Below are 13372 nucleotides of genomic sequence, written 5' to 3'. Positions count from 1 at the left end.
GCTCCCAGTCCTCTGTGTTTTCTCTGAATGGAAGAGGGACATCCACATGTGTGGTTTTCTGTGAAATGTCTGGCTAGCCTCTGTCCTGCCCTTGACTTTTCATTCCTCTCCATTATCAGGCCAACTTTTGCAAGCTCTTAGTCTTGTTCTGAAAATGATTAGATGTCCTTGAAGATGTCTTTCCTAGTCCTTCACGTCTATCAACACTTTGTAATTGACATGGTCTTAACTCACATGAGGCAGCGGCGATGCCAAACAGACCAATTTTGCGTCCTCTAGATTCATGGAAAGGTCCCTGATTTCAGCAGAAAAAAGACAGTGGAAACCCCTTGTGTCCCTGTGTTGGCCTCGTCCTGCTAATGCCCTCCCTTCCCAGGTTCCCCTGTGTGTTTTTTTTGTTTTTTTTTTGGCTCTCTCCCTCACACCTCGTCTGTGTTTGTGTCTCACTGTATTATTAGTGTGATGGTAATGTCTGGCATGTGAATTAACAGTGACCCTCCCCTCCCATCCATGTCTCCCCCCTTTCCCTGATCTCTCTATCTCCACCTCCCTTTTTTCTTTCATCCCCACTCATTTGTGCTCCCCGACCCCCACTTCCAACCCTCTTCCATGTCCATTTCCACCCGTGACCCTTAACCCCAGAATGGCACTCATAACCAGGACCTGTTGGTGTGTGCGTGTGCTGTGGGAGTGGCCACCTGTTTTGCTGCCCCAGTGGGAGGCAAGTCCCGCCCCCTTGGCTTGCTTTGACGCAGGTCTCCGGTCAGCTTTGTCCTCCCGAAATAACATCAGCGGCACAAGTGTGGAGATCAAATCTGACCTCAGACCAGTGTACTGTATTATAAGTGATGAGTAACACTGACTGAACTGAATAAACATTTAAAACTATCATAATAGTATGTAATGTTCAGTTGACACCAGGAATACTTACACACATTTATACTGAGGGAATATTTATACCACTTTTTTAGTCTGTACACTTAATCTGACGGTGTAGTCATGAGCTATTTCGTGTGAACACATGGGCAAAAAGCCTGTTTGGGAAACACCATAAGGTTAACAGGCATACATGTACAGACATGAAAGTAGTATAAGTATATACTCGAAACATGAAGGAAATATCACCTACAACTTTTTAAATGACTGGTGCTTAATATTTGGACATGCAGCTATATGCAAAGCTAAGCATGATGAGATTATTTGTGTTCTCAGGCCTTTTCTCATGGTGTCAATAATAAAGTGTCATTTCAGAGAAGTTACAGGGAGCAATGTCATTCAAGGTCATGAATAATAAATACAAATGTACTATTATTTCTATTATTTATCTATGTGATGTAACCTCTAAATAACACCTTTGTTCACTGATTGTTTATTGCTGTCATTGCTGTGTGCATCCTCACCTTTATATTCTCCAAGTGTGATTTTTCTCCTTCTTAATCACTTTATTGTTTTCCCGCCACGCTCCAGTGAGCATTATTTATTCACTTTATTCCATTTTGCTTCCCTTCTGTCATTTCTCCCCCTGTGGTTCCACAACCTGTCCTCTCCACCTTGATCTTTTATTCCCTCTTTCTCAAACTCTCTTATCTGTCTGTCCACGCTTGCGTTCCTTCATCACATTTCATTTTCCCCTTCATCATCCCTCATTCTCTCTCACCCCTTCACTCCCTCATTTCCCCTCCCCCTCTCTGTTTTCTGTGTCAGTAGAACCCTTATGGTTACACAGATATACTGACTGTTGGCTGTGCTGTGGGAGTGGGATGCTGTTTCGGCACTCCACTAGGAGGTACTGTACATCTGCACCACACAGTTTCTCTGTCGAGCTGAATGAACACTAACCCGAACACTAGTGTAAGGTGTGTTAGGTTGTGTTAGGTTTTTTTTAAAAAAAAGTATCTCAAAGTACAACGTAATAATATCTAGCGCAATTACTTTTCATTTCACTGAAATAGGAAACAATAACCTGCAATATACAGCTACTTTGATCATTGTTGAAGCATCTTTTTTTAGCCATATTCACAAAACAAGTAATATGTCTTTTGTTTGCACAATTTTCTTATATTTTAAAGACACTTTTGTAAAAGTGCTCTGTTAATCATTATCCAGAGATATGAAAAGATGCATTTGTTGATAGTAGATAAGTTAAAAACAACAAAGAAAAGGAGGAATAAAGACACACTGTTTTACCTCCTTGTCTTCTGTTTAGCTGTTTGTCTTGTTCAGAATAATTTGATCTGATGCTCTGATGTTTATTTAACGTCTTCAAATGCTGATTATGCCCTTGTGTGTGTGTGTGTGTGTGCGTGTATGTGTGTGAGTGAGTGTGAGTGAGTGTATGTTCAAGAGACTACATGCACGTGTGTGTGTGTGTGTGTGTGTGTTGTCACTCCCTGTGGTCTCCCTGTTGTGCATAATTACACCCTCAGCTTCAAGTGTTTTTGGTCTCATTCTGCATATTTAACTCATTTCTGTTGCCCCCCCCCTTTCTATTTCTGTTTCTCTCTCTTCCTCTTCTTTACCCTATCCATCCTCATTCCTCCTCTCCCTCTGTCCTTCCTCCCCTCTCTTTCTCTCCACCACCACCAGGGGTGTTGTTCAGTATTGAGGTCACGTCTACCTACTTTGCAGTGAGGAATTACTGGCGGGGATATTTTGCCGCCACATTCAGCGCCTTCATATTCAGGGTGCTCTCTGTTTGGAACAAGGATGCTGGTGAGAGGAGGAGCGGACACGCACGCAAACACACAAACCATGACATTCTGCTGAGCCAGCGAAAGGATATGCTCCTTAGGAAAAACCAGAAGTGTTTTAAATCATCTTAAATCATCATCATTGTGCACAGCCCCTGCATCCTGCCTCTTTCATTAGTTCAACAGCATCAACTGCTTTTACTATATATGTCAATATTTTAATAACTTTCTAACTGTGCAACACACAAGTTACAAAGAGAATCATTCCATTATTTTTATGGATTCACACGTTCACTCTCACTCAGAAAGTCATGAAATCGGCATCATTAAACATTCAAATGCCAAAAAGAATTAAATATTTCTGACTATGTATTTTATTCATTAGTTTCCTACTGCATACTCATTGAGGGTCTCAATAGGGAACCGATCTTAGCCAATATCAACTTGTACACCAGAGATAATTTGAAACAGTGAAATATTTTAGATCATCCATGTCTCAGTTTGGAGAATCCATAACCGATAAGTCCAGCCTGACAGTTATACCCCATAAATATCTCACTGAATGGTCAATTATTGCATTTAGTTTGAAATATTTAAATTTGACAGTTGGCCTCTACTATTAAGAACATACGCAGATACGAAATAACTCACGGTTCATTCTGTAGATGTAGTGATCACAAATAATGGATTCAATAGCATCTCACATAAAGGTCCAGTGTGTAACATTATTTATTGTTTTATTGGCAGAAATTACAAACCATAAGTATGATTGTATTATGAGTTTAACTTTAATATATATACATGTCTTTCTTTGGTTTTCTTAGAATAACCCTTGGGTAAATGTGCTTATGATGTGTGAGTTATACATTTTCAAGGAGACAGTTGCTATGCAAACGTGGAAGAATGACCTAAAGAGAAGGCCATAACAATTTTCACCATGAGGTTCTTATTCACTGGAACTTTAAACTGCTGTATTCAATATTTAATATTTCTATATCATTAATAAATCCAGTGACTCCATGTTCTGTGCCTGTGAGAATAGTTCTGTTTTCAGACACACTAGGCCTCTAATGAACCCGCTGTATCCTCTCGGCACCGACCAGCAGACAAAGTTAGTGACTAGCTGGCGAACACAGAGCTTTACTCACACTTCCATTCATCAGCGGGACAGAAACAAGACTCCAAATGAGTTCACAGCTTGTTTTGCTGCTCCCAAGTGGCCAGAAATAAGGCAATGCAGGTTTAAAACCATACCCTATTTTTGATCATAACAGATGTAAATAAACAAAGTGAAGACACTGAGTGTAGAAATCACATTTTTAATTGGTCTGTAAAGGATTGTTTCTTACAGTTAGTTCCTTTTTTGTCTCTCAGTCACAATCACAGCTCTCTTCAAAACTAACTTCAGGATGGACTTTCCCTTTGACCTGCAGGAGCTGCCTGCGTTTGCAATAATAGGGTGAGGATTCTTGTGGGGATGAGAGTGTGTTCGTCCCTGTGTTTGTGTGTAGACATTCACATTTTACTTTAATTTTACTTTAATTCTCCTGCTGTTATCTCCTGTGTTAGGATCTCATGTGGCTTCCTGGGGGCGTTCTTCGTCTACCTGAACAGGCAGGTGGTTCTCTTCATGAGAAGACCGACAGCTCTAACACGCTTCCTGACCAAACAGTGAGATCCCAACTCACACACACACATACACTGGTTTGCATGATTTCAGAGGACATGACATAGACTTACATTCATTTCCTGGAGACTTACTCTAACCTTAACATAATTGTTAGTACCCTAACCTCAGCCCAACTCAGCCTAACATGTCTTCTAGATATTTATGCGCTGGGAACTTGATTTCATAAGGAAGTCCCCATAATGTGACTGTGTAAACAGATTTAGGTCACCACAACATAAGGAATACACACAGCTATTCTCCTTAGAAAGCTGTATTGACCTTAACCTTAACCTTAACCTTAACTTTAACCTAAACACAATCAGATCTTAGTCTTAAATGTAACCAGTTCCTCAGAAATGAGGTTCTGCCTCATTAGGACCAAGTTTCTGTCTCCATGAGGACTACAGGTCCTGACGAGGTCAGAGTTTTTGCCAGGAAAGGTCCCAAAGAGGTAACAAATACACGCACATACACTGCTGAAGTGGATTAGTTCAGCATTTGGCTTAACAAAACACTGGGACTCTGGTAGCAGAGTTTTTCTTAATGTCCCTCAGCTCCACTCTCTGTACTCATCAGTTTCACAACACCGGCCAGTGCAGCAGCAAAGCTTTAACAACCTTTCAGCCACTTATTCACTCAATGGGTAGATTCACTTATCCTCCGAGAGTCGACAGTCAGGGAACATTACTCTTCACCATTAGACACCGGGGGAGAACCCGTACAATCACTGCTGGTGCGCACTCACATTCAGGCGTTCATTACTGACATGTGCATCCCTTTCTTAGTCACGTTGGAGGTCTATTAGAATGAGCTTAACCTTTGTATAATGATTTAATTGAATGATGCTCATATGTATATATAATGTTGACATCATTAACATTTTTAACATTTTCGGTGTGGGAAGTAAAATAGTTGGAAAAAGTATCATGGAAACTTCAAACCTGTGAACAAATAAATAATTAAAATACAAGCGAACATCAATGGGCTTAACTTCAATGTTTGTGTGCATCTGTGCTCCCAGTCGACTGATTTATCCAGGTGCTGTGACTCTGATCATCGCCACCCTGACGTTTCCTCCTGGATTTGGACAGTTCATGGCTGGAGAGGTTAGACAGAATCTGTCTTCCTGGTGTGTGTTCATTTATATGTATGCGCTGTAAAATGAGGTGACTGGAGTCTACTGTGTGTTGACATGTTTTATGCTCTAAACGCCATGATAATTTGAATTTTATCTGCCACTTTAAGAGGAACTCCGCTGATTTTACACATCAAGGTCTGTTCACACATCTCGTGGCCGACGGCTGCACATATGGAAAAATGCTGTAACAAGCCTTTTGTTGCGCTGAGGCGCGTGAAGTCTGATAAACATCTGATGAAGGTGTCGTCTGTGTTTGAAGTTGTATTTTCCGTCTAACTCAGGGCTTCCCCTGTGTACTTCAGGTTATTTGTTTTTGTGAATGGGTTTGGAAAATGTGTGATTAAAAAAAAGGGCTGCACAGAGATGAATGTGTAAGTGAAACCTGTGTTGTAAAGCACTTTGAGTCAAGATCAGAGCAACACTATATAAACATTACATAAACATTTAGTTTTAATAGTGCATCCAGATTCTCACATTATCTATATAATATATACTAGATACACTTTTCTAGACTTGACGACCACTCAAAGCTGCTTTACACTACAGTCACTCATTCACACCTACCACTCACACATTTGAACAGCGTGTCTATGTGCAGCGCTTATTCCATCACACATCGTTCATACCCATTGACACGCTGCTGGCACAGCCATCAGGAGCAACGTGGGGTAAAGTGTCTTTTGCCTGGGGACACATTAGCATGTAGGCTGGTGACTGCTCTACTACTGCAGCGACAGCAGCATATCTTAGAAAGTTATGGATTGTCATTGATTGTTCTGGGGATGTGGGTTTTGGCCCAAACAAGAAAGAATGATTGGATTTAGCCGGTGATACAAATACACACCCAGGAACAGTGATTGTGTTTGTTTTTCTGGCAGCTGATGCCCAGAGAGTGCATCAACTCCCTGTTTGACAACTTCACCTGGACCAAAATCTCAGGATCTCCTTCTCCGCTTGGCCTGGGACTTTCCTCAGCGTGGCTGCATCCTCACGTCAGTGTATTTGTCATCCTCATCCTTTTCTTTATCATGAAGGTAAGTATTCCTCTAACCTGTGCTGTGCACAGCAGGTATTACACTTACTTATACTGTACATGATAGCATGAAAAACGTCCGGGGCTTGTCTCGGTCCTACCTTGATCCTGTGTTTGTGTTGCAGTTCTGGATGTCAGCAGTTTCCACCACGATGCCCATTCCCTCAGGTGCCTTTATGCCAGTGTTCATATTAGGTAAGAGGATTTTGTAATGTGGGTGTAGTATCTTCTGCTGAGCTTCAGTTCAATTTGTCTTCAACAGCAAGTCTTATCTCTCTCCCCAAGGAGCTGCTTTCGGTCGCCTCGTAGGAGAGATCATGGCCACTCTATTCCCTAACGGAATCCTGTTTGATGGGATAGTCTACCGCATCCTGCCGGGAGGTTACGCTGTCATTGGTCAGTCTGCTATCCTCACTGCTTGTGTTCCCTGAGCCTAGCCCTAAGTATTTAAACTAAGTCATTTTTGTTTGTTGTTTTGGTTATTATTATTTTGCCCCGTGAGTAAATAATTGTTAGTATTTAAAAGTTATGCAATACAGCTTTAACATTTATAGATGTGAGGAGAATGAATTCTTTAAACATTTATATATGTCACCTGGATTTTAATATTCTGGTCCTCTGTCTGCCCTGGCATTTAAATGTCTCATCCACAGGCAAATATGTTGATAAAGTCATCTGTACACCTGAGAGCCAATTAAGCTATTTGTTCTTGACCTGGCAGCAGCTTTAGTCAATATGTTATTTTGAATATGACCTTGGAGTCTTACCACCAATTTAACCTTCAAAAGTCATTGAATACTCTGTCTCAGTGTGGTGTTCTGTCTCACCACAGAAATGAACAGATTTTACCTCATTAACTCCAAATAACCACATTCTAACATATTACCTCAGATGGTCAAGGGTACATTTTTACTGCCTCTGGTACTTTTCACAATATATTTTCTGGGACAGGATCCAGTGAATGGTTATAAGATGCAGATGGATATTTTGCTGCCTAACTCTCAACACTGTTAACCATTGCTATTTCACTCTAGAACAATTATGATGATTTCAGGCCCAAAGATGAATCAGTAATAACACTGTATTTGAGTTGGTTTGAGTGTATACATGTATTTGAACAATTTCTCTGATATTTGAGAACATCATCATTTTACTGTTTGAGAAACACCAATTAACTTTTTCTGACATTTCAAGCACCAAAAACCTAATAGATTCTGAAAATAATCATTAGAGTCAGCCCGAATACCGTGTAATCACATGTCTTACGTCTTCTTTGCCCTCCCCTCTGCTCTCTGACAGGAGCGGCTGCAATGACAGGAGCTGTCACACATACAGTTTCCACAGCAGTAATCTGCTTCGAGCTGACAGGTCAAATCTCCCACATCTTACCCATGATGGTGGCAGTCATCCTAGCGAACATGGTGGCCCAGGGTCTGCAGCCGTCTCTCTATGACTCCATCATCCAGGTGAAGAAGCTGCCCTACCTGCCTGAGCTGGCACTTGGGCACATCAGGTAAAGTCCGCAGCGATTTATGTGTTGACATTTTCCAGGTACACACCAGTTATTGCATTATCTCTGTCTCCTCAGCAAGTATAACATCTTTGTGGAAGACATCATGGTGCGCAAGGTGAAGTTCTTGTCTTCTCAGTCCACTTATCGACAATTAAACCATCTGCTTGAGAGCACAGCCCTGAAAACCATCCCGCTGGTCGACTCCAGAGGTAGAACCACTCACACCATCGTAATGGCTGTCTTACAAATGCTAAGTGGATATGTATACTTACTTGTATGATCTCATAATGGTGTTTGCTTTCTTGCAGACAGTTAAATTAGGTGCACAAAGTCAATTATTAAGCACAAAGATATCAGGATAACCAAAACAGTTAATTAAATAACTTCCCTAAAGGTTTGACTACTCTTTTAAATCCTTAGTGTTAAAATCTGCAGTCTTGCCATCACATGTCACTATTTTGTGACATCTGATGGCAAGTGTGCAGATTCTAATAATGAAGGACTCCTCTACTTACCCCTTCCTTTCCCAAGCCTGTCAGGGAACTCTGCTTTGCATACTAGAATAGATGTCGTTCTTCATTGTTTGCAAAGTAAGCTCCCACTTAAAAATGTGAAATGCGTGCTCTGGCTCATCAGGCTGCTGCAGAAATACAGCGCTGCAAAATGGTGACCTCTAGCAAGGCTTTTGCCAAAATAAAAGACTTGTTCTGAGGCTGAAATAGAAACCACACAATTGTATTTAAAAGTGATTATATGCTTCTACAAACATACAGTAATTATGGGTTGTATATTCACTTTCTGCCAATAAATGTCCCTCTGCAGAATCCATGATTCTTCTGGGCTCCATAGAGAGAACAGAACTTCTGGCCATCTTTGACTGGTGGCTGTCACCAGAGAGGCGGATCTTTGAAACAGGTCCCAGTTCACCGGGCCAGGGCTGCAAAGTGAGCTGGGAGTCCTTCACCTTTGTTGATGAGGAGGGCGGAGAGGAGAGTGCAGACAAGGTGTAAAAAAACAGACCATAATTTGCTTTATAGATGTATGTTTCAAGTGGAGATTTTCTTTATTATTCTCTCAACTGTGTCCTCAGGCCTCTCCAGTTCAGGAGGAATGCAATGGGCCGATCCCGTCCCCGAAACCTCAAGAGGACTCCAGCAACCACGCAGGCTCAGGTGACAAAGCACTTCCATGCTACATACAGACAAGTGAACCCATCATACGTTACTGAGTCTCTCCTCTAACATGTGATGCTGTCTCATGTCGTCAGACCAGGGCAAGCTGCCATCTGTCAGGAGAGCCCTTCAGAGACTCTTCTCCTCAACGTCTTCATCAGGCCAAACTGAAACTCAGGTAAGCTACGAAGATCAACCACGCATGCTCATCACTTTGACCCCTAATGCCCGAAGGAGCAGCACATCAGTGATCACTCTGTAGAGCTGGCAGTGACAGCTCAGACAGGGGCATCAGTCCAACATGGCAGCCCGAGCCAACCTCCCAAAGGAGAATCATGACATGCATGACAAACAAGGAGGAGCTGACCATGTCCTGCAGAATGATAAAACCACCAGGGGGCGTGTTATCGTCAACATCAGTATAGCTGTTTAAACTGTCCAACCACGTGTCCATCAGTCTTTCCCCTGTCTTTCCTCAGAACACCACGCCCCCTGCACTGGCTGACACCATGTCACCAGAGGAGGTACTGTACACTATTGATTCAGCATCCACACAATCAAAGCATCCAAATCAATAACGAGAAACCCTGTACACTCCGAGTTTATTTCACTTTGCTGTGATTGGCTGGTGCAGATCAAAGCCTGGGAAGAGGCAGAGCTGGACAAACCAATCGATATGGAGCAGATACGTATAGATCCCTCCCCATTTCAGCTGGTGGAAAGAACATCTCTGCACAAGGTGATCACTACATACAGCAAACATGTGATTAAGGCTGGGGAGTCAATTCACACATGACTGAGTATTCTTTTTCCACACTTTGGCGACTGGTAGGGCCTCCAGAGTCCCAAATATAAGTATTGAAATGTTTAAAAAGTTGATTTTGCATAATCCTGAACTATCCCTTTAGTGCTTAGCACACATGTGGCTATCCTAAATATTTAGGAAAACGTCTTAATTTAAATATTCACTTTGTGTTTTTATTTATTTCATATGGATGGTGACCAGTGAAGACAGAAATCTGTTGCATGGCTCACTGCAGCTCGCTCTATGTTCATACGACCGTAAGGCTTTGAATCCCGAATGCTGGATTTTGTCGTGTGACTCATGTCGTGTTGCAGAGCCTCTTCTTCCTGCAGTGAAATGTTTATGAGGAACAGTGTAGCCATGCAAGCACTATACTATCACTGTGTAATGCGTTTCACACTGAGTGGATCATGTCACTGTCTCTGTCTTTACCCAGACCCACACTCTGTTCTCTCTGCTGGGTCTCAGTCACGCCTATGTCACCAGTATTGGAAAGCTGGTGGGTGTTGTGGCTCTGAAGGAGGTAATGGCTCTCTCTGTTTTTTAATCATTTCGCGTGTTTTGGGGTCACCCCCTCCTGGTGTGATGCTATAACGCAGCCCTGACACAGAGCTGTGATGATCGCATGCTGTCGCTCTGCTCTCGTGTCACAGAGTGCATCTCTGCTTTATGCTGTGATTCATGTGATTATTCCATTCACCGCCCTCACAACTCAAACTGCCTGCATGTTCACTTGAGTAATGTCACATTGTCACGTTAATGTCTTGGAGGAATTAGTTTTTACTTCACCATTATATCCTCAATAATATTCAAAATGACAAAAAAATCAAGCAGCTATAAAAAAGATATAATCCATATATAACAATATGATGTATATCAATATATATAAGATATATAATATCTAGTCTAACACATAAGTGCTAAATATTTTGCCTCATATTTGTGTAATGTATCAGTGTGTGTAAAACCACAATTAAATGGTTTCTCCAACTGTCACTCAGAGGCAAAACTCAAGCTTTAACTATGTGACATTTCATTGCAATAATTATTAATATTGACTGAATTGAAACGTATTATTGCAAAATTATTTTTGGCCATATCACCCACTAACATGTGGCATTAATGGTTGTCTTGTATAGATTACAGAGAATGTGTTTGTAGAAGGATATAGACAATCTATTCTAAATATATAAACTCCTCCGTCTGTTTTTGTACAAGAGTCTAAAACTTACGCTAAAAGGTTGTTTCATCAAAGATTCACAGTTTAACAGGATCACACTGAAGCACTCTTTACTGCATTAAGTCTATCAATTGTATTGGATCAATTGTGGGGGTCGATTAAATGATGTGATTAACTGTGTTCATGCCTTTCTTATCTCATGTGCTTTGTGTGACATTGCAAATGAAGCTGCTTTGACAAAATGATGCAAGAAAATGTTGGATATTTGTCTAAGAATAAAGTGGTTCTGTTGTTATCTTAACCTTTAACCTCTTCCTCTTCCCCAACAGCTGCAGAAGGCCATAGAGGGCTCCACTCGTAGCGGGGTGAGACTTCGTCCCCCTTTCGCCAGCTTCAGAGACGCCAGCAGGAAAACCAAGAAGCACCAGCCTCCCTCGTCCACCCCTTCCTCCCCCACGAGAGACAAAGACATGTGGGGGGAGGGGAGCAGACATGAGGGGGAGATGGTGAGGAAGGAGTCTGAAGAGGACTTTGGAGGGAAAGCGTCGTCTTCTACAGGAGCCGTAGGTTGTGACACTGCTCCTTCCTCACCTAGCAACGAGGAGAGCAATGGCGGCAGCTCCTCGGTCACGGGAGGAGACAGTGAGCCTCCTCAGGAGCCACCGTCCCCTTCTATCACCTCCCCTACCTCAGATTCACCTCCTGCCTCCCCCGTGTCGCCCACCAATCCTGTCCTCACGCTGTCTTCCTTGCATGAGGCTGGAGAAAGTGAGGAGTCAGATGAGCCCATATAGGAGGACTGGGTTTAGAAGAAAAGACTCTCGTCTGATTTCACTCACTTTGTCCCTGAGACAGAGCTGCTGTCTGGGTAGAGGAGTCGGCTCGACCTGCAGCCCTCACAGAACTCTCAGCTCTTAGCAGCAGGTGCACACAGCGCTCCTGACACTTGCAGTACAGGATGTTTTTCTACTCTTACAATGATCTCACTTTTTCACTCTCAGGCTTCTTTCTTTGTCTTTTGAACTGCAGATGGACAAACATATCCAGTCCTACATGTCAGTCACGTTAACACTGTCCATCCATATCCTGGAAATGTTGAATGTAACTATACGTCACATGTACTGCTGTCTGATCATTTCATTAACTGACAGCAATGAATTGTATGATAATGAACTAATACATTGATGAAGACTTAATGAATTTGACCGCAGGGTTAAAAACAATCATGCATTAAAGTTTACTGATTGAAGATCATTTTAAATTATAACTTTTGCTGTATAGCAAATATTCAAGTCATTTTTAGAAATAATAAATATTAAACCTGTCCACTTATTTTAATCATTCATATTACAAATGATGACGAGCAACATGCGGACATTTACTTTTTGGCATTGAACACAAAGTACTGAGACTGATGGTAAGTAAAGGGAAAGTTAAGGAGTGGAGGGTTATGTGGGTTACTTATGTGGGTTAGTTAGTTTTAGAGTAAACAGTGGTGAACGTTCTTCCTGTTTGGAGAGAGATATGATGCAACTGGAACATAAGTTACACATTATTTTGATTTGAATGGGAACATCTGAGAAAAGCCCTGTTAAAAAAAGGTCTACCTGCTATATTTGGAAAACATTCAGTGGTTTACTGGGCTGTCAGACTTGTGCCTGTGCATGTGGGAATAAGTTGAGAAAATCAAGTGCTAAGAGAATGGTTGTTTGACAGCATTTCAAACCACTGAATTTATTCCAAATACAGCACATAGACAGGATGTTTTATTTAAGCTGGGCTTCGACAACATGTTCTCACTGCTGTTCCTGTTCACATCAAAACAACAAGCACATCATGGTTCAGTTCTCCCTCTGCAAACAGGCAGTGACACTGAACCCACTGACTCTACTCTCACACACCTTTCTTTATGTCTTTATTGAAGTGAGATTCTTTAAGGATGTTGATTCAAAATGACTTCAGCCACGTGTGAATGGTAGGGTCTTATTGAATTTGGCGAATCCATTACATGCAAATTCACATCCCTGAAAAATGAATTTGTGAAGTGAATGCTGTATTTCTACCGTTGTTCTTGCAACTGTTGTGGCGATAAAATAACTGTCTTTCAAAGAGGTGGAGGTCTGTGGCCTCACTGCCAGGGTAATCCATTGAAATTATAATTCATGATATGTT

At 41.7% G+C, this 13372-nt stretch overlaps 1 protein-coding gene across 1 annotated transcript in view; it reads left to right on the top strand.

Moving 5' to 3' along the window:
* Positions 1-13372, top strand: part of clcn1b (chloride channel, voltage-sensitive 1b) — a 28915-nt gene extending 15543 nt beyond the window's left edge. The window contains exons 7-23 of the mRNA XM_044034514.1: positions 1708-1786; positions 2587-2712; positions 4065-4149; positions 4260-4361; positions 5381-5465; positions 6376-6531; positions 6656-6725; positions 6816-6926; positions 7830-8043; positions 8119-8252; positions 8866-9047; positions 9134-9215; positions 9311-9393; positions 9695-9739; positions 9850-9954; positions 10457-10543; positions 11530-13372. Of these exons, the coding sequence (XP_043890449.1) occupies positions 1708-1786; positions 2587-2712; positions 4065-4149; positions 4260-4361; positions 5381-5465; positions 6376-6531; positions 6656-6725; positions 6816-6926; positions 7830-8043; positions 8119-8252; positions 8866-9047; positions 9134-9215; positions 9311-9393; positions 9695-9739; positions 9850-9954; positions 10457-10543; positions 11530-11994 (2211 nt within the window). The 3' untranslated portion in view covers positions 11995-13372. The remainder of the gene's footprint in view (positions 1-1707; positions 1787-2586; positions 2713-4064; positions 4150-4259; positions 4362-5380; positions 5466-6375; positions 6532-6655; positions 6726-6815; positions 6927-7829; positions 8044-8118; positions 8253-8865; positions 9048-9133; positions 9216-9310; positions 9394-9694; positions 9740-9849; positions 9955-10456; positions 10544-11529) is intronic.

This window comes from Solea senegalensis, linkage group LG9, assembly GCF_019176455.1.
Source record: "Solea senegalensis isolate Sse05_10M linkage group LG9, IFAPA_SoseM_1, whole genome shotgun sequence".
NCBI lineage: Eukaryota > Metazoa > Chordata > Actinopteri > Pleuronectiformes > Soleidae > Solea > Solea senegalensis.
Note: the sequence above shows the minus strand (reverse complement) of the source record. Positions and strands in the feature narration are given on the sequence as shown.